This window comes from Zingiber officinale, chromosome 3B (genome assembly GCF_018446385.1).
Source record: "Zingiber officinale cultivar Zhangliang chromosome 3B, Zo_v1.1, whole genome shotgun sequence".
Classification (NCBI taxonomy): Eukaryota; Viridiplantae; Streptophyta; class Magnoliopsida; order Zingiberales; family Zingiberaceae; genus Zingiber; species Zingiber officinale.
In genome coordinates this window covers 25216408-25241925 of record NC_055991.1, presented here as the reverse complement: position 1 = coordinate 25241925, position 25518 = coordinate 25216408, and the positions used below count along the sequence as shown (strand labels likewise).

Below are 25518 nucleotides of genomic sequence, written 5' to 3'. Positions count from 1 at the left end.
GATTAATCCAGTAGGAAGGAACCTTTACTGAGTTCCAAAACCATTGCTAGATTAAATTTAAAAAGTTAAAGGCTTTCAATGAGAAAATTAAATAGTGAATTTCCTTCTGAGGCTTTGACTAGAAAGTGGTTGTTGCTCCAATAACCAAGAAGGCCTAGTGCCTCGCCACTGCCTGGAAGCCAAATATAGAAATGAAATGTTTAATTAACTTTCTTGAAAAGAATTAAAAGTAGAATTAAATAATGCTTGTAAAAGTTCTTCAAACATTTTTTCTTCAAAAATAGTTTTTAAGAAAATATTTTTGTTTAAGTTATTTTTTTTTTTAAAAAAAATCTATACTTAGAGAAATTCTCTTGCGAAATTTTTTTTGGAAAATCTTTAAAACTATTTTTGCCTAAGTTAAAAAGTCCTCTAAAAGTTAGAATTTTTTTACTTGAAATCTTGGATTAACTTAGAATTTTTGTGAAATCTTAAGAAAATTCCTAGAAATCTTTTTGAAAATAACTAATTTTGTACTCGGAATTTTTTTAAATTTTTTTCTCAAACATATTTATATTTTCAAAACCCTTACCTTATACTTTTTTACCTCATTCTTTTTATTGTGATCAAAGGGGGAGAAGTAGCTATACAAGTTAAGGGGGAGTTAGGAAAATTGACAAATTAATTTTTTTTTGGTATTGCAAATTTATTTTTACAATTTTTATGTTTAAACTGTTAGTTAGTAATTTCTTTCAAATTACTATTTGTTTTTATACCCTAACTTGAACTTGGGTTGATACACATCAAATTGGGGGAGATTGTTGAACCCCGTGGTTGTTTTGATGTGATCAACCAAGTTAGGTTAGATCCTGCTTGTTATTTGATCCCTGTGTCTAAGTGTGCAGGAACTTAGGAGTGTAGGAAGTCGAGCGGAAGATGCAGCTAACGAGAAGGACATCACGGGAAGGGAGCTGACGGGCTCGGTGCGTCTGAAGGACGAGAGAACTACGGAGGAGTACTCCGGTGGACGAGAGGAACGTGCGCGGCGTTCGAGAGACGAGAAGCTGGGATGGAAGCCTGCTCGAGGAAAAGACCGAAAGATGGGTTCGGGTGAGCCCTATTCCGGATAGCGGAGATCACTCAAGCAAACGGAGCAGGAGTGGAAAAGACCCGGACCGAGGCGAGCTGAAAATGGAGCAAAAGGCCTGGGCCAAAAGTCAAACTTGAGTTGACTTTCATCTCTGGGCACCCGGATCAATCCCGGGCACCCAGATCAATCCCGGGCGCCCGGACCTCCGGGCACCCGGAACAGCCCAGAGCGCTCGGAGTTGGATTTTGACCAGATCGAGTCAAAACTCGATCTGAACGTTGGGGGATAAAATTTTATCCCCCCAGGGCGCCCGAAACCCTTCAGGACGCCTCGACCAAGGTTATAAATAAAGCCTTGGTCCAGATCTTTTCATTAATTCAAACAATCAACTTTGTATTCATTTCTAGCAATAGTTCTGAGCTTTTAGTGCGTAAAAGGCTTCTCCGCCTTCAGAGAAGGAGATCGTTAGTGCGCTTTTCATCGTCTTAGATTAACAACTATCTTGGTTGTAACCAAGCCAACTTCTGGTTTTATCTGATTCTTTTTGTTTTATTACTTTATTATTATTGCTATTTATTTTGAGTTAAAAGTATTGAGGAGGGTATCTTTAATTTTGCAGACAATTCATCCCCTCTTGCCGGCCCCCGTTGCGCCAACAGCATCTACCGAGAAGGATGACACAGGAAAGAGTCGACGAGTTCAAAGCGTTCGAAGGGCGAGCACTACAAAAATCAGTCATTTAGGAAAGAACATTTGCGACGAATAATTTTCATTCTAAATTTGAGATGAATTATGCGAGAAAAATAAATTTTGTTGCTAATTAACAACTAATTTAGCAATGGAATATTTTTGTTGCAAATCAACAATAAAAAAATTTCATCGCTAAATTTTATTCCAATTTGGTGACAAAAATAAATATTTGTTGCAAAATCGGTGACGAAAAAAATCATTCGTTGCAACTTTTGGGATAAAAAACTATTTGTTGCATATTTAGCAACAAAAACATTATTCATTGCAGATTTCATAATGAATCTCGAATTCATTGAAAATTTTGCAACGAATTCGGGATTTGTTGCAAATATTGTTAAATGAATTTTTATTAGGAATTTGCGACAAATAGGAGATTTGTTGTAAATTTGCAATGAATTTTGAGACTCATTGCAAATCTTGGTAATTAAAAAAAAACTTCGAGGCCGGTTAAAGAACCTAGGGAGCTCATAATGAGATGAAATAAGTTCTTATATGTTCGTCTTATTCTCATGATTATGTAATGTCCTCTAATAATTTTTTTGACTAAATATATATATATTTTTCATAGATAAGTCAAATAGATGTATTTTAAATGAAGTTGAATGTAATAGAGTTAGAAAGGAAATTGAATTTGTTGAACTTGTTAGAATTACAAATTAATGCTAAAGAGCTCAGAACGAAACAAAATTATTTTTTATGTGTCTGTATAATTCTCCTGATTATATGCATGTCTTCAGAATTTAATTTGACCCAATAGATTTGGATTTGTGAATTTTTAAACCCGAAATATATTTTTCAGACATATAGGTGAAATCACTAAAAAAATATATTAACTAAAAAAAATATTTGAGGACATTTATATAATTATAACAAATGTACGAACACACAAAAACTGATTTCATCCAATTCTGACCTCTTTAGCTCTATCAACTGACTTCAGACATATAGAATCAAAGTTTGCAATGAATTTAGAATTCGTTGCAAATCTGCAACGAATTTCTGAATTCGTTGCAAACCGTGGTAATGAAAAAAAAACTTTGAGCTTGCAAAGAGACTGCCCGAAAAAAAAACATCGCTTAACCGCCGGTAGCGTTGTGCGGCCGCCAGCGGCTTCTCGCTGGGCACGGCCTGAGGCCACCAGTGACCACAAGTGGTTTTCGCTAGCCGCTAGCGACCACACTAGTTGCAGTGGGCCTTCTCCTTCCTCCAGCAGCCGCCAACGGTCGAGGCCGGCCACTGCCGATCTTGATCGGGGTTAGCTTGGTTGCTAGCGCCCTCCAGCGACCTTGGCTGCCTGCTATCGGCCTTGGCTGCCTGCTGTTAGCCTTGGTCGGGCTTGGCTTGACTACTAGCAGCCTCCGGTGACGAGGGAAATCCCTTTGCGGGCTTGCCGGTCCCCTGGTGACCGTGCCCAGGATTGTCTTGGCCACTAGCTAGCAATATTAGATTTGTTAATTTATGGGCTGTTATATTTGTTTGTAAATTTTATATTTTTGTTTGTGCAGGTTTGTATTTGATGTTCCTAGGAGAGACTCGTTTTTGTTAGGTATATTTATTTACACATGTTATTTTAATAATGATAGTGTTGGACCCCGTGGTAGTTTTGATGTGATCAACCAAGTTGGTTAGGTCCTGCTGTGTTTGATCCCTGTGTCTGAGTGTGCAGGAGGAACACAGGAAGTCGAGCGGAAGACGCAGCTAGCGAGAAGGACGGCACGGGAAGGGAGCCGACGGGCTCGGTGCGTCCGAAGGACGAGAGAGCTGCGGAAGAGTACTCCGGTGGGCGTGAAGAGCGTGTGCGGCGCTCGAGGGACATTAAGCTGGGACGGAAGGCTGCTCGAGGAGAAGGCCGGGAATTGAGTTCGGGTGAGCCCTATTTCGGTTGGCCGAAATCGCCCAAAAGAATGGAGCATCGGAAGCTGGAAAAATCGAGCTGGAATCTGTGCTGCCAGCTTGGAGGTGCCTCCATCATGAAGGCGCCTTCAACCCTATTGAAGGCGCCTTCAACCCTATTGAAGGCGCCTTCAACAGGTCAGATTTGACCGTTTGCGTTGCGGATAAAGTTTTATCCGCTGACCGAGCTGGAGGCACCTTGAACCTTGTTGGAGGCACCTTGGACCCTCGGGATAGACTTTCCAGGAGCTATATAAAGGCCCCTGGATCTAAGAATTCAACAACAACTCAAGCAATCAATCTGTAAGCAATTCCTATCAGTAGTTCTGAGCAATTAGAGTGTAAAAGGCTTCTCCTCTTTCAGAGAAGGAGAATTTTCTTAGTGCACTTTTCACTGCCCTAGATTAACAACCTCCTTGGTTGTAACCAGGTTAAATTCCTGTTTCTGTTTTTAATTTTCTGTCTTTATTATTTTACTACTGCGTTTATTCCGAGTTGAAATCCTAGGAGGGTATTTTCATTTTTATTTTCAGCAATTCATCCCCCTCTTGCCGGTCTCCGCTGCGCCAACAAATAGGGCAGCCTCTCGCTGGCCACGGCCTGAGGCCGCCAGCGGCCACAAGTGGTTTTGCTGGCTGCCAGCGGCCACCACCAGTTGTAGTGGGTCTTCGCCTTCCTCGAACAGGCGCCAATGGCTGAGGCTGGCCACTGCCGACCTTGGCTGGGCTTGACTTTGTTGGTTGTTACTCGGAATATCGTACTGGTTCCCCTGTAAAAATTTTTTGTACAAGTCTCGAAGCATTCCTAACAACCTATTGTGTTCTTTAGAAATTAAATTTGGAATTGCAAACAGAACTTAACATTATTAATTCCAAATTCAACTTATCTGTTCTTAGAGGTTTAGACTTGAATCGCAAACGATGTTTAACATTATTAATGCAAATCCACCCATGTTACAAATTCGATTAAATATTTATTTCAGAGATCGGCTTCCAGGTTAAACATGGCGAGGCACTAGGCCTTCTTGGGTATGAGATTATCCACCACTTCCTAGACAAAACCTTTCAACGAAATTCAATATTTAATCTCCTTATAGTAACCCTAGGTTTAACCATTAAAAACAATCGAATCACAAGATCGAAAAACAAAAGAAATACAAAATCGAATCATAAATTCGAAACCTAGAATCGTTATCCTGTTGTGTTTGGTATTTCAAAATCCATATAAAGAAAACTAGTATGATGCGGAACAAGACAACTAGTTATACCTTTCTTTGTAGCTTATAGACCTCACGATCTTCTGTCGTATTCCTCTTCTTATCTCAGACGTTGTGTGGGCGACGATCTACCAAGATGAGAATCCACCCAAGCCTCCTTCTTCTCCTTTCAAGTTTCGGTCACCGACAATCTCCTAGAGATGAAGAACTTCGGCCACCAACCAAGCTCCAAGGGATGCTAAGAAACAAAGCCTCCTTTCTCTACTTCTTCTCCAAGCTAAATCCAGCCACCAAAATCTGTCAGCCACCAAAGAAGAAGAAAAGGAGAAGAGGAAGGATAAGGGCTGGCCACCACCAAGGAAGAGAAGAGAGGAATAATAGATGCGTTGTTAGGTGAGACACCTCTACCCTCTCTTTTATATTCCTTGGTCTTGGCAAATAAGGAAAGTTTTAAACATAATTAAAACTTCCTTATTTTCCTTGCCAATGGCTAATAAGGAAAATTTAATTAAAATTTCCTCTTAACCCATCTTGTGGCCAACCCCTACTAGTCCTTCAAATAAGGAAAGTTTTAAACACAAAATTAAAACTTCCTAATTTGTTTCCGAAAATTTTTAAAATAAAAATTTCTCTTTTAAAATTCCCTTCATGGTTGTTATAAAAGGAAACTTTTATAAATTAAAATCTCTCTTTTAAAATATGTGGATGATTAAAAAAAGGGAAGTTTTCTCTAAAATTAAAATCTTCCTTTTAACTACAAATAAGGAAAGATATCAAACCTTTCTCTTAATCCTTTGTAGAAACTATAAAAGAAAAGATTTAATTTAAAGCTCTCTTTTAAAATCATGGCTTCCACATAAGGAAATATTTTAAAATAATCTCCCTTTTATTTTTATTGTGGTCGGCCACCTAAGCTTGGGTTCCAAGCTTGAAACTATTTTTAAATATTTTGTTACGAAAATATATCGCTATGTATAAAATATTTCATTACTGCTAAATATAATTTTATTTTTTTGTAAAAATTTTATCATTATTTTGGATAAGTATGTTTAGTCGTAACAAAAATTTTCAGAATTTTTTAACAATTAAAAATAATTTTAAAATTATTTCTTTCAAAACTGATTTATAAAATCATAAAAATTCAGATTTTCAAAATATAAACTTCATAATATTTTTGACGATTAGTTACTATTTTTTTCTCTTAAAATTTATTTCAAATTTATTTTCAGAGTATACCCCTATTTTAATATGATCAAAATTAGATAATTATATATTAAGTCTAGGGGGAGGTATATTTTTTATTTTACATTTCATAAATATTTATTAATTGCAATTATTTCTCTATTGCTTTACTATTTTTTGTTTTGTTTAACCCTAATTTAAGTTGAGTTGATCACATCAAAAAAGAGGAGATTATAAGTACCCTGTGTTAGTTTTAATGTGATCAATTAAGTCAAGTTAGGTTTTGTTGTGTTTGATCCTTTTGTCTAAGTGTGCAGGAATTCAGTAGCACAAGAAGTCGAGCAAAGATTTAGCTAACGAGAAGGATGGCATGGGAAAGAGTCAACGGGCTCGGTGCATCCCAGGGACGAGGTGTTGCGGAAGAGTACGCTAGCGGACGAGAAGGAAGTGCGCGACATTTTCGAGGGATGAGAAGCTGAAGTAGAAGATTGCTCGAGAAGAAGGCCGGAAGATTGGTTTGGGTGAGCTCAATTATGGGTGACCGAGATCTCCTAAGTGACTGGAGAAGGCGCCAGACAGTCAACACAAGGCTGATTGATCCGGGCGCCTAGACCGTCAGAGCGCTCGGACCACCAAGGTGCCCAAAGGGTGCCTCATCGCTGCAGAACAACTTTTGCGCCCACGTCAGCTACGGTTCGGGCGCTCGGAGAGGGTCCGGAGCCCGGAAGTGGATAAAACTTTATTGCTAGGCCATTACGTGGAGATAGAGCTTTGCCATGCTAGGGGTGCCCAAGAGGGTCATGGCACTCGGACCGCGCTGTTGGGATCTTAGATGGCTAGAGGGGGGGTGAATAGCCCCTTGAAAAACTTAAACCAAAACTTCTACACAGATAATTGTTAGCACAGCGGAATTACACAACTAAAGAAAGGAAAAACACAAGCACACTAACACTAGGATTTATGAGGTTCGGGGATAACTTGCCCCTACTCCTCGGCGTGTCCGTAAGGTGGACGACTCCTTGATCTTCGGTAGATCGCACCCCGGATAACTTCCGGCTACAAATCCTCCTTCTCGGTGGAGTAACCTCCCCACAACGTCTCAAGAAAGATTTAAGTTAAAGCACGAGACTTACAGAAACTCGGTGGCAAAGGAGAATAGAAATGCTTACAACCACGCGAGGATCAGTAGCAGAAAATAGATATCGCAGTTCACCCGAGAGCTCAAGAACTTCGCACAACAGCACAGACTTTTCTTTCAAGCTTTCTTGTTGTAGTTCTTGTTCTCCTCTCGCTGTTTTTACTGCTTCTCAAAACCTGATCTCTGCTGTCACAGATCTGGTCCAAACTGCGCAAATCAGCGCTGCAGCCAATCCCTCTTCCTCCTTCCCTGGTTCCCTGAACTCACACCAATGATATCACAGTCAACACTGGCGTCTTCTGAGCTCGAACCAATCCCAGGAGTCAAGCAGATCGCAGCCAGATCACAGCAGTATCCGTTGATGCCTGAAATGCACCATGCACCGCTGAAACCAGCAGAAAGACCATTTGTCGCATTCCTCTTATGAACTTAATTTGAAATTAGGCTTGGAATGATACCTGTTAACCTGCAAACTCAAAAGCTAACAGCACAGAAGATTACATCACATAAATGAATGAGATATATCAAAAGCAGTGAAGGAATCGCTGATACAGCGAACAAATCAGAGTGTGTGGATCGGTCACCTGACCGATCACAGTGCCTTGGACCGATCGGTCTGAGGCCATTCTGATCGGTCGTAGTGACCGATCAGATTGAGTGTGGATCGGTCCACAGACCGATCCACCTCTTTCTTTCTTCTGCAGTCTCTTCTCCTGATCGGTCTCCCTGACCGATCAGATTGCACTCAGTGTGCTACTGAGTGTTCTCTGATCGGTCCCCAAGACCGATCAGATTGAGTGTGGATCGGTCCACAGACCGATCAACCTCTTTCTTTCTTCTGCAGATCTCTTCTCCTGATCGGTCTCCCTGACCGATCAGATTGCACTCAGTATGCTCCTGAGTGTCATCTGATCGGTCATCAGACCGATCCATGGAACTCAGTTTCACTGGATCGGTCTGCCGACCGATCCACTGATTCATGTGTCACTGGGTCGGTCTACCGACCGATCCAATGAGCCATGGAATGTCCACTTAAGTCTCTCTCTGACTTAATCCGGAGAACGAGCTACCGAGCCCTCTCCGACTTCGTCCGGTCCAGAGAACGAGCTACCGAGCCCTCTCTGACCATTCCGTGCCAAGTCACCATACTTGGACTTTTCCCGTGCCAAGCTCCCTGCTTGGACTTTTCACCATATGTCTTGACCCATCTGGATTTCCCTTGCCTGGCTTCACTCACCAGGACTTGCACCTAGCTTTACTCACTAGGGTTTTCACTTGGCTTCACTCACCAGGATTTCCAATCTGCCTGGCTTCACTCACCAGGACTTTCCAACTGCCTAACATCCCAGTTAGGACTTTTTCAATCAGGTCAACCAAGTCAACCTAGATTAGTAATCAATCTGAGTTAAATGTCTGATACAAACTTAAATCAGTGTTAACAGCAAAACAACATCCAGGTCAGACTGTATCAACACGCGCCACGTCGACAAATTATCACTTCGACCAATGAGCCTATAAAAGAAACTTTGGTGCTCTTCATTTTACACAACACTTTTTGTATTCTAATTCTTTCACTCTGTTCTTCATTTGTATGTGCGTTCAATATTCTGTACGAGGTTTTTCCGCTTCTGACTTGTGTTGAAGGAGTTGATTAGTTGAGCTTCATTTGTCTTGAATTAGCATCTTTTCTAGTTGAAAATCAAGTAAATCTTTTTACCTCGTACTACTTTTATACATTTTATTTTATTTTACTTATTAGAGAATAATAAATTAGTTAAAATAATATTTCAATAAAAAAACAAAGTTTAAATGAACATTATTTAATTATGATCAACAGTAAAAATTATGAAGTAGTTTCTATATCATATAACAAATGATGGCTAACTTCTAGCTTATGTAGTAGCCCGTAAAGAAATTAGTCGGTCGGCTATGATTCAAATTCTAAATGCATTAAGACTGTATTTGGTAGGGGGTAATCTGTCTTATAATGTAATCCAGATTACATTACAAGGTTGATTAATTTGTTTGGTTTCATTTTTAACTTGTACTGTAATGTAATCTGGATTACAAAATAAACACATCGTAATCCGATTACATTACAAGGTCATCATTTAACAAAAATTTAAATGTCAAATATACCCCTAATCTGTCGCCACCCATTGTCGCCCGCCGACGGCAGCCGGCGACCAGCCAACGGTGGCCGGCAGCGGCCGCGCGACCGACCGGCGATCGGCGGCGGTTGCCGGCGATCGGCGGCGGCTGCCGGTGATCGGCGGCGGCAGTTGCCGGTGGCCGGCGGTGGTTGTCGGCGACCAACGACAACGACGACCGTAAACTCTGACAGAGATGTAGCGCACACCGATAGAGGTCGTAGGATATTTTTGTCATTTTATAATAATACGAATTACATTCCTTATAAAAAATAATAGACATCAAATAAAAGAATATAATCATCCTTGCAATCAAAAATTATATATATTATATTACCAAATGTAATAATGTAATCAGGATTACATTACATTATATTATAAATTTGATTACATTACAAATTAAATTATAGTGTAAGGGTAGTTCGAATAGTTTCTTTAAAGAGAGCGTCCATTTGATGCTAATTGAAAAACGGGACGCCCGTCTAAAGAGGGGCAAATAGTAGGTGCCCATTTGACTTTTGCCTCTGCTTTCTTTTCCCCACTAAATCATAGAACAAAGAAATCAGAACATCATTAATTAATAAGCTTCATTTGATTTTTCCTTTCAGGTAACAACTTACCGTATTAACTATTGATTAAGCGACATCATTGGACACTGTTTGTACTGCATTGTATTAACTATTAATTAAGCAAAGATAATGCAGCTCCAGTAAGTCAACCGGCATCATTTAACAGTAAAGTCAGTATGAATTCATTAAGGCAATCAAACTAATTCCCCAACCACTGCAATTTATATAAGCACACACATGATTCCAGAAGTCCAAACAGTGTCTTTAGAACATAGGATACTTTCCCACCCAATCTCTGTAGTTCATATCGGGACCATGCTTCATTTAAGGACTTGTTTTTAAAAAAAAAAATAATAATTTTTAATCTTAATCAATGTGAGCTAAAGGTGCACCTCTCTTTATCAGACTCAAGAGAGGCTTAGACTGTCCATGTCCATGTTAATGTCCATGAGAAGAGGCGCAAAGCAGAGTGATTCCTGGCCTCCAACACTGATGCATAGTGATGAACTACCACTGCTAGCGTAGTCCTTGAGAAGAGAGGGCAAGAGAGGGAGAGAGAGTATAGTATTCCAAACACAATTCCCAACAGCAAATCAGTTCAATCTTTTCGACTGGCATTGCCTCTTGTCATGGACACATGGTTGTCACTGCTAGCCAACAACCAGGTGGGGACAGGCAGGTGCTTGACGAGCCTCATCTTTGTCCAGGGTTTGGCCATTTGGGCATCCTCTGCATCTGCCTCATTTATCTGCTTTCACTGAAAGGGAATGGTAGTCTCTGTGTTCCTTCCATCGCTTCTGATTACTATCTGCAGATAAGAGAGTGTGGGAGAGAGGAGGAGCTAGCTGCTCTTTATCTTCTTGGAGATGGAGTCCGTTTCCAATTCACTGCACCGCCATGGGAGAAGGCTGTGCGAGCTGCTGGAAGAGCAGCAAGAGCCTTTCCTGCTCGATGCCTACCTCTCGCAGCATGGCTACTCGGATAGAAGAGCAGCTGACGCCGCTGCATGCGTTTGCTGCCTTGGCAGCGCTTGTTCGAGGCTGAAAGGGCTCTCCGACTACTGGCTCGTGAGGAGGAAGAGGAAGAAGAAGAAGAAGAGCGAGGCCGTCAGGCATGTGCTCGCCAAAATTGCCTGCGACAGGATGATCAGGAGAGCTTGGAGGCGCAATGCTGCGGCCATTGACAGGTTAATGAAAGCCGAGAATCACGGTGGGGAATTCCATAGGCTCTCTTCCGCCGCCGCCACCGATGAGGCTGAGATGGACAAGGAGGAGAGGAGCCCTGTCTCGGTCCTTGCTCTGCATTCTCCTGTCGCAGCCGAGGGAGAAGAATCGACATCGCCGTCGAGTTTTGGGTCGACGGAAGAGGCAGAGAATTCCGGCAGCAATCTGGAAGATCGCCTGAGGGAGTTGGAAGAAAGCCTTCGAGTCGACTACTGCGATGGAATCGTCAACCTATCGCAGCTGATATCTGGCGATCTCTCCAGTTCCAACAAAGAATGGAGCCAGTTCGAGCACGAGAGAAGGGAGGTCGGAGCTGAGATCGAGCACATCATCTTCGAAGAGATCAGACAAGAAACTGCACTCGATCTCCTCCTGCATTGCAACTGCACACTGCTGCGTCGACCTTCCGTCGTCGACGATTCCAGTTATTATTATTATTAATTTCAATATTTGCTAATTTCTTAGATCACCAAATCTCTGTGCCGGACGATGCGTGCAGTTCCTCCAGCTCACAAAACTACAAAAATGTCACAGAAAGAAACAAAACCGAGCAATTCCCTTGCTCATGCCAGTTGTTTCTCTAGTCAATGCTGATGAATTAATTAATTCCCTTAATGCCAAGGCAGGAGTTGAAGCTTATAAATGAACGTCCTCAAAGTTGACATGCAACTCATGGAACTTTTTCTTTTTTTCCTTTTTCTCTTTTGTCTTTAATTTGTGAATTTACATGCAAATAAAGAGTTATCCTTTCACATGATTATACCATTGCACTGTCTCATATGCCAAAAGCCATGGAAGGAGAACGCAAGGGGAGGATGGAAGTAGTTGGAAAGGGAGTTATTTTGAGTTGGGTGTGTGTATAAATTACAATGCAATGGTCCATGCCATGGCCACAGAGTTAATGGGTCAGGTCGTCGTCTAGGGTTCTAGCAAACCATGTGCAACTTAAATGACGAGAGGTGAAGGAAGAAAGGATGCACGACACCTTTTCTACCCTACCCACACGAGAACATGAGAAAGACCTAGCTAAATTACAAAAAGGACAATTATAAGGGATATGCAATCTCAAGTCTCTTATCAATATAGTTTTGAAGGGGATAGATAGTCGAGGATTTAAGATTTGAACTCATTTATAATTTTCATTTTTGAATTTCAAGTCTCTTATTAAGGCAAGCGATCCATGGTGTGTTTAGATGGAATCTTACAATTTAATTAGTTGGGGATTTATTAGCAAATTTGACTAATTAAAATTTAATTTGTATAAGGCAGCTGAACTGACCTTCCTACCAGTTTGTCCTTTGGTATTTCATGTCTGCAGGTTCTTATAATTTATTTTTTTTTAAAAAAAAACAAGCCATCAAATTATTAATTCGGGAAGAAAGTCCTCGCTTCATTGAGAATCCAAGAAACAAATTTGTTCATGATAACTAAATATTTTAAAACATGAGTTCTAAATTTAAAATTCATTTAAAGTGGGGGTATTTTTGGACTTTAAAAACAAAAAGAATATTGTTAGAATATTTTTGAAAAAAAAAACAGAGAGAAACTTTTAGCAGGGCGTTATTGAAAATTCGATATTACCATGTGAGGAAATTTGTATTACCCATTTCACATATTTAACTTTTGTAATTCTAAAAACACTATCACATTTATGTTATAACTCTATTTTTCATTCAAAAATTTATCATTTTCAATTTATGTTATCAAATTTAGATATAAAAATATTAATATATCAATGAGACTTACATAAACAAGTTGATTTTAGTGTAAAGTTAATCTTATCTGAAATCGGAGGAGATAATGTGCTGGTATGTGACGTTGCTGTTGATTTGAAGAAAACTCTGATTTGGAAAGGAGTGTTAAACCAGCATGCATTTCTGTACACACCAAAAAGAGAACAAACAGAAGCGTTAGAACGAGAACCAAAAGAGGGTCCTTAGCGCCAACACTTCAACGACCAAGTCAGAATAACAGCCAAACAGAAAGTGGAGAAGAAGATGAACAGTGCGTGTGTGTGTGTAATGTAAAAATTCTAGTTACCTGGTCAATTAAGAAGACCCTGCTCTTTATACCGCCTCTCATAACCTCCGTAATAATGAGACCGACTCTACGGCTAACCGGGCGTATTCTGGGAGATCGGCTATGGGGCTGAATAGATGTATGATGGGAGCCTTGGTCATAAGCTCGACCGACGGTGGTGCTAATCAGCTATATACTGAGAGACTTTCCTCTGGAAAGAAGTAGGGAGCTAAATCCCATGAGTTCGACCGACGCTTAGGACGACCAAGTGTATGCAGGGTGCCTGTTTGAGGACTCGGCCTCTTGAAGATTGAGTATCTGCTGGGCCAAGGAGTTCGATCGGCTAGAGGTATGCCCGGACATGGGACCCGGTTGAACCAACCTGGGATTTCATCAGATTGGGGTGCTCAGTATTTGACCAGACATAATGCCTGACATGTTGGACCACTCGATCTAACCGTGCGACAGTTTCGATCCCAAGTACTGACTCTCCTTAACTTTGACCTCCACATCATTTGATCTTTTTAATTTCGAGGACCCTACTTTATTCTCCGTATTAGAAGTGATTCATAATTTTCTAAATCCATCAACTAGTGTTATCTAATCTCGAACAAAATTAGCCAATAAATTTACATCATTTAAGAATTTAAAAAATAAAATTTTTCGAACCAGAAAAGTCTTAAGAATTTATTAATGGTATTGGAGAGTGAGGATGATAGTTCTAATAATAAATTTATGATAAATTTTATCAAACTTTTTCAAATTTAAAAATTCATTACTATCCATTTATGTTATTGATTTTCGGTCTAAGGACATATATATACATTAAGGCGGCATGCTAGATTTGGACGAAACTGATGGGTCTAGAAAGCTTAATTTTAAATTAAATCAATATATTTCTAAAAGCCTGTTTAATATATTTATGTTTTCAAATTCGACGGTAGAGTAATGAATTTCAATGACATTAGAAAAAAACAAAGAAATATAACATGAATGCCATTTTTATTTTTAGATTATAATAATTGAGTACATAAAATGGTTAATACTAAAATTCCCTTACATTTAATATTGAAAATTAAATGTCCTTTGTGGCTCATTACATCGAAGTATTAGATTGGCGAAAAACCATGTCAACGAAATCTAGGGTTAGGTTTTCTCGACCTTTCCCTATATAACGCACAACGTAGGGGAAATCAAACTACACCCAAGCTTCATTTTCCTCCTCTGCTCGATCGGATTCGTCGTTGCTTTATTTGCGATTTTAATTCGTTTCTTTTTTCTCATTTTTGGGCGCTTTGTTCGATGGCTTTCGATTTTGATTTGGAGTTGGAGTTGCAATGTGATCCACCTTCGTTTCGCTGCTGAAACCGACGGCGCAGGACTTCTCTCCGTGTAAATTCCAAACTTTGATGTTTTACTGGTGCAGTGATTGTAACGTAAATTCCTCGTCCTGAATGCTGTAGAAATCGGCATGACAGACTCGATTTACACCCATAGAATATGAGCACCATTTGTTTTTTTAGCATTTCTGTTGCCAAAAAAAGGATTTTTTTTTTGTTTGTTTTGTTTATAAAAAACAAATCGTTTACGTGTTTATAGCTTTTCCAATGTCAGATCATGTTGTAACTTGAGTTCATGAAAACTACATCAGGAAGCCCAGAAATAAATCACTAATTTCACTTTGTTAAACCAAAATTTCTTGTAAAGGTAATCTGGAAGCTTTTACATCCGCATTGCCATTCCAAAAGCTTTCTACTTCTTGATTTTGGAAATCACAAGGGAACACGGGCTTATTCTATTATCTACCAATTGTTCGCGGTGAAATGAATGGCGCCTTAAGGAATTCCAACACTGAACAACTTCAGACTGTAACTATCTACATCTCGGTGGAGAGGTGTTAAATTGAACCTCTCCTGAAAGGGAATTATGAATGTCGAAGAAGCATCTAGTTTAGTGAATGATTCTCAATCAATCTGTTCACCTATCAAATCTAGACCGACCAGCAGAAATGAGATCCCTTGGAACAGGAGGAAGTAGAAATGGATTCCCTGGGCTGACAGCAAGCTGCGAGCAGCTGCAGTTAAGAGAAGGAATGCAAGAGCCAACTCCTTCCGGTAAATCCTGTTATGCTTGCGCTTCGACGACTCCTTTTTTGGCTCGAAATCTTCCTTTACTAAGGATTCAAGATTGGGCATGGAGGAACCTCGTTGCTGCTTGAACTGCTCCTTTGTGAGAGAAATGAGATCACCCTCAGACGACCGACCAGACTTCTTCGTGACCACCCACTCATAGGCACTCCCAAGCTGGAAGAGCCCTGAGATCATTGCATTGAACTTGGTCACGGACATTGTGTTCTCGAAAAGAAGGTAAGGGACGATGAAAGGGAAGGATTTGGGGTCAGGGAGAATGTTGAGTAAGGACATGGCTGCCGGGATGTAACAGATAACCCATGCAGGGAGCTGTGCTTCTGGGACGAACATGGTTAACGGGAGGATGATGCAGAACAGAGTGAACGAATAGAAAGGTAATACGAGCTTCCGGAGCAGGAAGAATAGAAATATCAAGTTAGATTTCTTCCAGAATCCTATCTGAAAAATCAAAACCAAGTGTATTAGTTCAAAGATTTTCGCTTCTAACAATGCAATTACAGATGAATACCTTAGATCTGATAATGTCAGGCAAGCAAAGCCTGAAGAGCTGCATCGGGCCGGAGTGCCACCGATGTTGCTGTTTCCTGTAAGCCTCGTAGGACTCCGGCAACTCACATTGGCACTGAATTGAGAATTCAAAGATGAGATAAGAGTAACAATCGATAAACACAGGATGATTCAAAATCCTTTCCACACCTCCACATCGTTAAGGTAGATGAACTTCCATCCATTCAGATGAGCTCGCACGGCAATGTCCATGTCCTCGACGGTGGTCCTCTCCATCCACCCTCCTGAATCCTCCAGCGCCTTAATTCTCCAAACTCCGGCAGTTCCATTGAACCCAAAAAAGTTCAGGAACACCCCGTTCACCTGCTGCTCCACCTCAAAGTGGAAGCACAGGTTAATGTTCTGAAGCCTGGTTAGCAAGTTCTCACTTCTATTCACGAAGGACCATCTTGCCTGTACCAATCCCAGCTGGTCGTTGCCCTGTAAACGACAATTACAGATGAATTAGTTCCAATGTAAATGTTTAGGAGAATCCAATCAAATCTTAGATTTGGTTATAGAGAAGAGGTTATGAAATCCTCAGTCCTGCACACCTTGAAATGAGGCACGGTGCGCTTCAAGAAGTCCGGTGCTGGTTGGAAGTCAGCGTCAAAGATGGTGACGAACTCATAATCCTCGACATAGCTACAATTCATGGCTGACTTGAGATTGCCGGCCTTGTAACCATCTCGAAGCACTCGGTGTCGGTACAAGATTGGGGCGCCATTCTGCTTCCACTTCTCCACCTCCTCCCTGATCAAAGCCTGCGTCACGGGATCGTTGGAGTCGTCCAACACCTGAACCAGCATTTTGGACCTTGGCCAGTCCAAATTGCACACTGCAGCGATCGATTGCTGATACACCTACAAATAGATGACAGATTTAGGTGAGATTCCCAAAATCTAAACGACAAAAGACCCGAGGTTTATGCAAAGCTGACCTCTTTCTCGTTGCACATTGGTATCTGGACCAGAACCATGGGGTGGTAGTCGCCACTGGCGGACTCGAGATCCTTGGAGTCTCCAATGGCGCTCTTGGGAACTGGCTTGATGCCTTTGAAGCGTATCCAGAAGCAGCCAAGGCAGAGGATTAGGCGGTCGGCGCTCTGGACGAGGAAGAGAATGATGCAGGCGTCGGCAAGGAACTGAAGTGCCGGCGCGATATAGTCTACCCTGAAGGTTATCCAACTAGCGTAGAAATCTAAGAGGTCGGGGAGACCGAAGGACGAGGGAAGAACCAGGCGCCGCATCTCCGCCGCGCTCAAATGCCAGCCTTTGAGGTACGCCGCAACTTCGAAGGCGAGCAAGGCAAGAGAGAGCCAAAGGAACACCTTTATGAAGGAGTAGAACCGAGAGCGCAGCACGGGGTTTTCCTCCGGCGGGGAGGCGAGGGCTTCAGAGTCCGTTCGGCCGGACGCGACGCGGCGACGCACTACGGACGCGAGCCCCACGACGGCAGAGGCGAGCTCGGTGAGGCAGCCCGCGGCTCGGTGGGCCTTAAGAAGGAGTACCCAGGTGACCTGCTTCGCGTTCTTCCCCCGGGCGCCCTTCTTCCGTGGAGCCACAGCGGGGAACTGGTACTCCTCGTCGTCAAGGGAGGAAATCTCAGAGATGGACCAGTTAGGATTTTCCATCTTGACGATCACCGGCGTCCCCCTTTGGGCCTCGGTGTCCCACCAAGTGAACAGCGGCGCCATTACCTACACCACACTGAAATCGCGATCAAAATCCCACCTTTTGGGTAAATCCGGCGTCGCGGACCGATTCTGGACAAGAGCAAAGACAAGGAGGGAGTTTTGAGTGAGGAAGTAGTGGGAGATTTAAAAGGAAGGAACCAAGGGATTCTTAAAGGCGAGATCTAGTGAGTTGGAGGATATAAAGAGGCTGCCGCGCTGCTTCCCGCAATAAGAAGAGCACGATAAAGGCACCGGAAGATACGGATTTTCCGACAGCCAAACACGTCTCGACAGTGATAACTGATGAGGAAGAAGGAGACGAAGAAGAAAAAGTAAAATAATAATAATTGATGCATTTCGGTGCGAATCTAATTACGCGATACACGGTTTGAATTATTTAATCGCGTAATTAGAAGAATAAATTAAGAAAAAAATATTTCACTTTGCCACCTAAAATATTCAAAATCTAGAAAATTTTTACGAGTAAAAAGAGGCAAAATGAATATTTTGGCGTGAAACCTCTGCTTTGATTGAATTTTTTTACCGCCTTAATTTCAGTACCATTTCACCCTCTGCCGGCGACTCGGTGGTCGGGTCTGCGGCCGGCCCGGTTCGGCAGGCGGCCTGTCGCGTCGTCGTCGTGGCGTAATCCGCGGCCGTCGTTTTCTCTTTCCCGTTTACTTTTCTCGATTCGGTGCTTTTCTCTTTTTGCCTTTTTCCTTTTTTTTTTCCCTTCCATTTTTCGCGGATTAAATTAAGAATTGACTAATGACATTTGGAATTAATGCACCGCCACTACGCCGAAACTTGCGCATGTTAATACATTTGGGCATCGGTTTGTTTCTAATCCAATTTTTGTTGTTTACTTGTTGGCTACTTTAAGATGATTCCACGTAATCAGGGTTCAAATAATGAAGAAATTATTTTTCAATATAAATATATATTGGTGGAGTGTAGTCAACTATAGGGAGGATTTAGTACGTTGGCACGATAGATTAGATATCGATTGATATCGATTTCCAACAAGAAGAAATCTTGACTGGAAACCAGCTCACAACAAATATGAACTAAGAGGCCGGTAGCCACCCAACAGTCAACACAAATTTGACTTCACAACTAATTTCTACTTCTATATGAACATGTAGTACTTGTTCAGATTATGTGGATTACTTTGAATGTATATTAACATGGAAGATACATTATAAAGAAACAGAGAAAAGGTTATTGGACCACTTGGAAGTTTCAATGCTTATTCATCATGAGAAAGTTTGATCACTTCAGTTAGACCAAAGTTAAGAAGTGGAATCATGCTTTGGGTCGAAGCTATTTTCTTGTCTGTCTTCCCTATGGCGGCACATGTAAGACGACCTATTCTCGGAGTTGTTTGGACAAGCCGCATCAACAAGACCAGTTGAAACAGTACAGGAAATAATGAATTCTTTCAATTCCAATCTATAGAAAGGATCAAAACTTGCTATGGATCTTTGTTAAACTCTTTCTAACATTTGATGCCTGGGCTTGTGCGTGCCATTGCTGAGCCAAGCCCATTGCTCCTGAAGTTTATTTCAAAAGGGTTTCTAAGAAGATCATATACAAACCAACAAAGATGAGAGCTCATGTTTTTATCTTGCCTACTGATTTCTACTGAGCACTTCCAGAGAGACAAGCTACCTAACCACAGAACTGTTCTATTTCATGGCATCAAGGTTTCATAATTAATTTATTACATTATACAATAGAATCATGATAAAGAGCAAATAAATTGTCTTAGGTATTCATTACACTGATAAGAAACTAGAAATTCTTGCTGTAAATTCAAGGTTTTATTAGGTGTAATTTCTAGGCTTTCCCTTCAAAGTATGCTAGAGCTTTCTTCCTACACTGCTACACAAGCAAAAGTTCTTCCAATTTCATTGACACAGTAAGTACATATTCACCTAACAAGGGCCCAACTGTCTAGCAAAAAAGTATTTCATTGGCACTTGATATAACATGAAAAGGAATTCAATTATATACATATTTCATTCAGAAAAAGATCATGCCTTATGCCCGATGTTTTCAATAAAAAATATAATTTACTGAAACTACTTAATGAGTCTAACTAGGACGAGATTTGGAAAATATCAACCCAAAGTGAATGATACATGAAAGTAGATATGAGAGGAATCAACCAATAGTAAATGTGAACAAGTATCTGCAATACACATCTTAAGTTAATCTCTTAGTTGAACTATGGTTTTTAAACCAAAATGTAGCTTGCATAAAGCATGTTGCTTTTGTATATCCATAAGCTTAATTTGCCTGAATATTCAGATGAAAATAAGAAGGAAAAAACAAGTATGTTCCTCTAAAGCTAATTTCATCAACATCTGGATCTTATCTAGAGATGTGCTTCGGGAATGCTTGGCACGAACCCAATACATATAAAAAAGCTTAAGTAGAGCAAAAGCAAACCAGAAGGAGCAACACAAGTAGTAAGAAAGAGCAGTCTAGTAACTTATATCTTTTACATGACAAAACCCCTACCATTTTCCATCCCACACGAACACTAGTCTGCAGCCTCTTGCTTTATGTTCTTTACATTGCTTTGGATGTTGGTAAGGTCGATGGAACAATTCATGAATCTTTAGCTGAATGGTCTTCCACTGCATCTCCGTTGCCACCAATGGCAGTGAGAGAAACCCTAAGAGTCTTTTTCCACATTCTCTAGTGCAGAAGTTGTGTTCTTGTTATGCTTATCCTCAAATATACTTTTTAAGCTGGAGTCAGCTTCAGCTGGGGTCTGCAAAGACATCGTGGCATTTTGAGCATTACCTATGCTCCTATTAAGTATTTCATTAGCAAGCGATGGAGGATTATTCGTTTTGACAATTTTGTTTGCATTAGTAGCCAGTTGTGGCACAGTTTGTAACTTCACTTGAATATCCAATGCACCTTCTGTAAGAAGGTTGCCCTCCTTCTTTGTCTGATTGATGGGAGAAATTTCTTGCTCCATTTTTGTACCAGACGATCTGCTTGCAGTTAAGCTATCGTTATGATTGGTGACTTTTTCTAGGGTAATAACATCAGTGATAGTGGAATTATTATCGTCATTGGTGGCATTACTCCTGCCAGTTTTACCTTCCGTCTCCACATCCTTCTCATTGTTCTTCTGTTGATCCTCGTCCACACCGATATCACTAATTTCTGTTCCATTCACTTGGTCCTGGCGAACAGAACTAGAAGCATCATCATTTTTGTAACTTTTTTCATGTGCATCCTGGGTAGAATCATCCTCAGGGTCTTGGTCATCCAGGAACTCAGCCTCCTCAATTTGATCATCTTTTTCTTCTTCATTTACAGTATCATCTCCATCCTCAGCTTCCTCATCCCCCCTCTCTTGATCATCCTGGTCATCTTCTTGCTCATTATCTAGCTCATCGATTCCATCTTCCGGGATATCTTTGGCTTCTTCATCATCCATTCGTCTATGAGATTCTCCATCTTCTCCTCTATCAATTTCTTCAGTTTCTTTATCCTTGTCACTGACTTTATCGTGAGTAAAGATGCTATGGTCATGTGGGAGGGCTTTCCGGCCAAGACCTACAAATTCTGAATCCATGTCAATGGCATTGTCTGAGATTCTTGATTTGTGTTCGTCTAATCCCTTCTTCTTGTCATAAGAATGCTTCAGCTGATAAAGCAACCAGAAGAACATAACAGTCAAGATGCAAATCTGAAGGATATTTTTTATCCTTAGCCCTTTGCTCCTTTGATTCCTAATAGAAGTTTGTCTCATCATGATGACTGACACCCAGAATGGCTTCAAGCTTCGGATTTCAGAATAAGCCAAATCACAATCAGCTAGCCAGTTGGTGCCTGTCCAACGCCCTTGAATCTGAACCAGAACAATCTCAAATAAAAACCAAGAGGAAAAAAATCACCAGGAGGAATAAAATTGCTGCATCTAAAGATTGGTTAAAAGAAGAAAATGCATTATTATTTGAAGAAAATGGGAAACTATAGCAAGATACCTCACAAAGTATAAAACCATCGGAGAAGCAAGAAAAATCGCTCCTTTTTGAAAAAAAAAAACAAGAGAAATATAGCCCCAGATCGATCAGATCGCACCTTATTCATCCAAAAACGAAGAAAAATTCATGATTACAAGTAGTGATATAAGACAATCTTACTTCACGAGCTACCACCGCCCACAATCCCTAAGCAGCATAACTTCATGCTAAATGAGGGCAACAAAAGGTCACATTTTTTAACTTCAACTACGCTCGTGTTCGTTTAGAAACTCACAAGACAGAAGAAGCAAAAGAAGAAAAGGATGAAGAGCGGAAGTGAGATACCTCACCTGAATTAGAACTTCTCCATCCCTGCAGGGATTAGGTCGGCACGGTGGGTGGGGGAGAGATGGAGAGGGCAAGAGGGCTTCCTGCTACAGTGATGCACAAGAGGGGGAGAGAGAGAAAAAGTGTGTGCGTTGTAGTGGCACTGCCAGACCAAAGGTGCGGGATTTTCTTTATTATTTTTTCTGACATATTCAGGAAAATTTTCAATCGACTCCGTACTTCATCTTATTCTTAAAAAAGTAACATGATTTTGAAAAATTACTATCGGCCACTTTACATAAAATGTCGAAATCGGCTGCCATTTAAACGAGTAAATTAGTAATAAATTCCGGGTTCTGTTAAATGAGGAAATCCTGGGGGGTTAATTAAAAGCTTCCCCGATTATTTTTTGCCCGACGTTGGGTCCTACTTTACTTTCCCATTCAACTAAGAGGTGGAATACGAGTGGTATATGTGTGGGCATCAAAAATCTGCGTCCCTTTTGGCGTTACTCAAAATAATGAATGAACACTGTCGATCAATACATCGTCCAACTCTCGTCGAGGTTCAAGGATGACGAAGAAGGGGGTTTATGAGTTTATTTATGGTTAAATAACTTTAAACCTCTTATGTTTTTTTCCAAAAGTAATTTATCTTTTTATATTTAAAAAATTGACACTTAGTGTCCTTATATTTTAAAGAAAAAAATATAAAAAATAATAAATAATCAAAATAATCCTTACTTTACTATTTAAATATTAAATTATGGTAAAATAATTTTAAACCCTTTTTATTTTTTATCCAAAAGTAATTTTTCTCCTGTATTTAAAAAATGACACTTAGTTCTCTATGTTTTAAAGAAAAAATGAAAAAAAAATAGTAAATGATCAAAATAACTCTTTTACTATTCTAAATGTTAAAATTATTATAACTGAAACATCCTTATTCAAGATAATCTTAGATTTTTAGACAAAAAGAAAAGTAAAAATAAAAAATCTCACATAAGCTTAATCTTAACAAAATCTTATTGATATATAGGTCAAAAATTTAACTTGTTTATAAAAAAACTCTCACAAAATTTATACATACATCAGTATAAACAATAGATAACCAGCAACTTTAAAAGAAATAACTATTCAAAAACTCATTCCACCACCTTTACCAAATAAAAAAAATTAAAATTTTAAATTAATGAACCAAAATCAAATAAAGATGGAATAAAGTTCATAATTAAAAATCTCTTTCTCATTATCAAATGTGATATAAAATAAAACAGTAATGAAGTGTTGGTGTGACAAAATTGTATCAATACAAAAATAAGGGTAACCTCAGATTTCTAGAAACAAAAGAAATATAAAAATAAAAAATTTTGGATGAAAAATAAAAGGGGCTTAAAGTTATTTAGTCACAATTTTAACATTTAAATAAAAGTAAGGATTATTTTGATCATTTATTATTTTTTTCTTTAAAATATAAGGGAATTAAGTGTCATTTTTTTAAATATAAGGGGGCTAATTACTTTTGGATGGAAAATAGAGGGTTGAAAGTTATTTAGCCTTTATTTATCGAACATAACTCAAAAGAAGGAACGCCTTTGAAGAAGACGATTTTATGACATCAGATCTCGAGTGTTAGATTGCCCTTATGGAGAGCATTGTGATGAGAGTTGTTCAGATCAATTTTGTTTAGGTTTATCAGAATTCAGGAACAGGGCAAGCGTGGAGTGCAGAGCAAGGACTCCATTGTTGTGCCATGAATTTAAAGCATCTCAAACGATCGAAAATAGTCCGAACAAATCTTTTAACAAAAAAGTTAGAATGTGGATTGCGAGACGATTTTTACAGTGCGTTCCTTTTGAGATAAGCCCCCCTCACACTGGCTCTTTCTGATGAAGACTTCTAGCTTTAAAAACGCCCAGAAGACTTTGTTATTGCTGATCGATGAGTGAACAGGCAGAGGGGGAGATGATAGAAGATGGTACTTTCACCGTGTTGTTGTTGTGTTGTGGTTATCGCAGCAAGTCCGGTGCGCTCAGCTCTTTCCTCAGCCTGTGCGAGAAAAGTCGGCAGGCGTCCATACTGAGGTCGACGGCGGCGGCGAGCGCAACGAAGACCGCCGCGTCCTCTGTGTACTCGATGTGCTGCGCACCCACTTCCACCGTCGGCCGGCCGCCCCGCCCCTCCCCCGCCACCGTCACCGACATCACAAAACCGCGGTAGCTCGAGAAGCGGTTGCCGGCGTCAGTTGTGACCGACTTGCCGGTGGCGCCAGTCAGGTCGATGACGAACTGGCCTCCCTTGATGGTGCTGACGGTGGACTCGGACAGGTTGATCCTGGCTCCCATGTTGGCGTCTGGGAGGAGCTCGAAGCGGTACCCGAGGCTGTCGCTGGCACCGGCACCGCCGCGTTCGCGCCAGGCCTCGAGGCGCCCCCACGGCGTCCAGGTGCCGTCCCCCGGGCGGAGCACGAGCCACGCGCCGGGGTGGGAGCGGTTCACTCGGTCAGTTCCAGGGGTGGCCACGAAGGGGGTTACCATGGAAGCGAGAGCCACAGGAGAACCGGAGAGGTCGTGGACCGTCACCGACCATCCCTTCCGCTCCTTCCCCGGTCGCTCCCGCTCCGACCCGAACGACGAAAACCATTTCCTGGTGCTACGTGACTCCGAAATCGCCGCCCTGCAACCGGTTGCGACGAACCAAGAAATCAAAAATTAAATTTTGAAGGAAACCCTAGAACAGGACCCGGATGATGGAAGGGGCGAGCGGCGGCGAAAACCTGGAGCATATGTTACGGTCGATGGCATTGCGGCAGCTAAATTTGCAGGTGAATACGGGTTGCTTCATGTTGCCTTCTACCTGCAAAACCTGCGGGCTACATTCCGGCACGCCGTCGAACTCGAACACAAATCGAGGATCAGGCTCGGCCTTCACCGTCAGATGCAGCTGAGCCTCCGATGACCAAGAGGAGGAGGACGAAGGGGAGCCCTTGCCAATCCATGCCCTCTTCTTACCAATGGCGACCCACCCGCTGTGGAATTCCATCGCTCCGCTCGCCCCGCCGTCCTTTGCGATACCCTTCAAATCCAGCCGCATCCTGAACTTTCCTACGAGGTTCCCGGGGCTCCACCGAAAGGAATTCCCTTGCGCGCCGGTGTAGATAGAGACCTTGAGTTTCGCGCGGCTGGCGGAGGAGGCGAAAAGCGACGACTTTCCGGCGATTCTGTCAAGATCATCCTTGGATAAGTGGAACCGGGCGGCGACGGGAGGCGAGTTGTCTGCGATGGAGGTTTCGCTAGAAGCGAGGATAGGGACGTCGGCAATCTGGTGAGGGAACTTGCCGAGACTGATCTGTGCGAAGCAGGGGGAGGCAGGGGGCGCCGGCGGAACAAGAACCTTCAGCGCCAAGTTTCCGACGATGATCCGGACGAAGGGGCACCGGTCCATGTAACCGTCCGTCTTCTTCTTCGTCGCGATAGAGCATCAGAGAGCGAGAGGGTTAAAAGAGAATGGAATGGAAGAGCGTTAAAGGAGGACAACGAGAGACAGGCTGGCGATAGGCTCGTACTTGATTTAGACCATTTATATAATAGCTGAATTGTTGGAAAATTAACACAAAAATG

The 25518-nt window shown here is 41.3% G+C and overlaps 4 protein-coding genes and 1 non-coding gene across 6 annotated transcripts; 2 read left to right on the top strand and 3 right to left on the bottom strand.

Moving 5' to 3' along the window:
* Nucleotides 1-10670: 10670 nt before the first annotated feature.
* Nucleotides 10671-11859, top strand: LOC121968153. Its single transcript, XM_042518637.1, has one exon. The coding sequence runs from the start codon at nt 10834-10836 to the stop codon at nt 11629-11631; it is 798 nt and encodes a 265-aa protein (XP_042374571.1). The 5' UTR covers nt 10671-10833; the 3' UTR covers nt 11632-11859.
* A 2766-nt stretch (nt 11860-14625) lies between these two features.
* On the top strand, nt 14626-14719 carry LOC121968970. Its single transcript, XR_006108472.1, has one exon. It is a non-coding gene; the product is annotated as a small nucleolar RNA snoR8a (small nucleolar RNA).
* A 153-nt stretch (nt 14720-14872) lies between these two features.
* LOC122056229 (probable xyloglucan glycosyltransferase 9) lies at nt 14873-17816 on the bottom strand. The gene is made up of 5 exons (XM_042618067.1): nt 16846-17816; nt 16460-16768; nt 16056-16346; nt 15868-15981; nt 14873-15797 (listed from the first exon to the last, which is right to left on the bottom strand). The coding sequence occupies exons 1-5, from the start codon at nt 17599-17601 to the stop codon at nt 15174-15176; spliced, it is 2094 nt and encodes a 697-aa protein (XP_042474001.1). The 5' UTR covers nt 17602-17816; the 3' UTR covers nt 14873-15173.
* Nucleotides 17817-19861: 2045 nt separating this feature from the next.
* LOC122056228 (midasin-like) lies at nt 19862-22074 on the bottom strand. 2 transcript variants are annotated; one of them, XM_042618065.1, is made up of 2 exons: nt 21923-22074; nt 19862-21457 (listed from the first exon to the last, which is right to left on the bottom strand). In XM_042618065.1, the coding sequence occupies exon 2, from the start codon at nt 21359-21361 to the stop codon at nt 20264-20266; it is 1098 nt and encodes a 365-aa protein (XP_042473999.1). In that variant the 5' UTR covers nt 21362-21457; nt 21923-22074; the 3' UTR covers nt 19862-20263. The 2 variants fall into 2 exon arrangements, with proteins under 2 accessions (XP_042473999.1, XP_042474000.1); XM_042618066.1 differs by having other exon boundaries at nt 19999-21457; nt 21918-22057.
* Nucleotides 22075-23670: 1596 nt separating this feature from the next.
* Nucleotides 23671-25465, bottom strand: LOC122056227. The gene is made up of 2 exons (XM_042618064.1): nt 24675-25465; nt 23671-24574 (listed from the first exon to the last, which is right to left on the bottom strand). The coding sequence occupies exons 1-2, from the start codon at nt 25340-25342 to the stop codon at nt 23908-23910; spliced, it is 1335 nt and encodes a 444-aa protein (XP_042473998.1). The 5' UTR covers nt 25343-25465; the 3' UTR covers nt 23671-23907.
* Between the last annotated feature and the right edge of the window lie 53 nt (nt 25466-25518).

What these genes read in the sequence shown, in the direction of transcription:
- LOC122056228 (XM_042618065.1), bottom strand. Translation starts at nt 21,361, where the DNA reads ATGATGAGACAAACTTCTATTAGGAATCAAAGGAGCAAAGGGCTAAGG.
- LOC122056227 (XM_042618064.1), bottom strand. Translation starts at nt 25,342, where the DNA reads ATGGACCGGTGCCCCTTCGTCCGGATCATCGTCGGAAACTTGGCGCTG. An exon ending in GACCGTAACATATGCTCCAG is followed by an intron (nt 24,575 to 24,674) that starts GTTTTCGCCGCC and finishes AACCGGTTGCAG; the next exon opens with GGCGGCGATTTCGGAGTCAC.
- LOC122056229 (XM_042618067.1), bottom strand. Translation starts at nt 17,601, where the DNA reads ATGGCGCCGCTGTTCACTTGGTGGGACACCGAGGCCCAAAGGGGGACG. An exon ending in CAATGTGCAACGAGAAAGAG is followed by an intron (nt 16,769 to 16,845) that starts GTCAGCTTTGCA and finishes ATCTATTTGTAG; the next exon opens with GTGTATCAGCAATCGATCGC. An exon ending in GCACCGTGCCTCATTTCAAG is followed by an intron (nt 16,347 to 16,459) that starts GTGTGCAGGACT and finishes TGTCGTTTACAG; the next exon opens with GGCAACGACCAGCTGGGATT.
- LOC121968153 (XM_042518637.1), top strand. Translation starts at nt 10,834, where the DNA reads ATGGAGTCCGTTTCCAATTCACTGCACCGCCATGGGAGAAGGCTGTGC.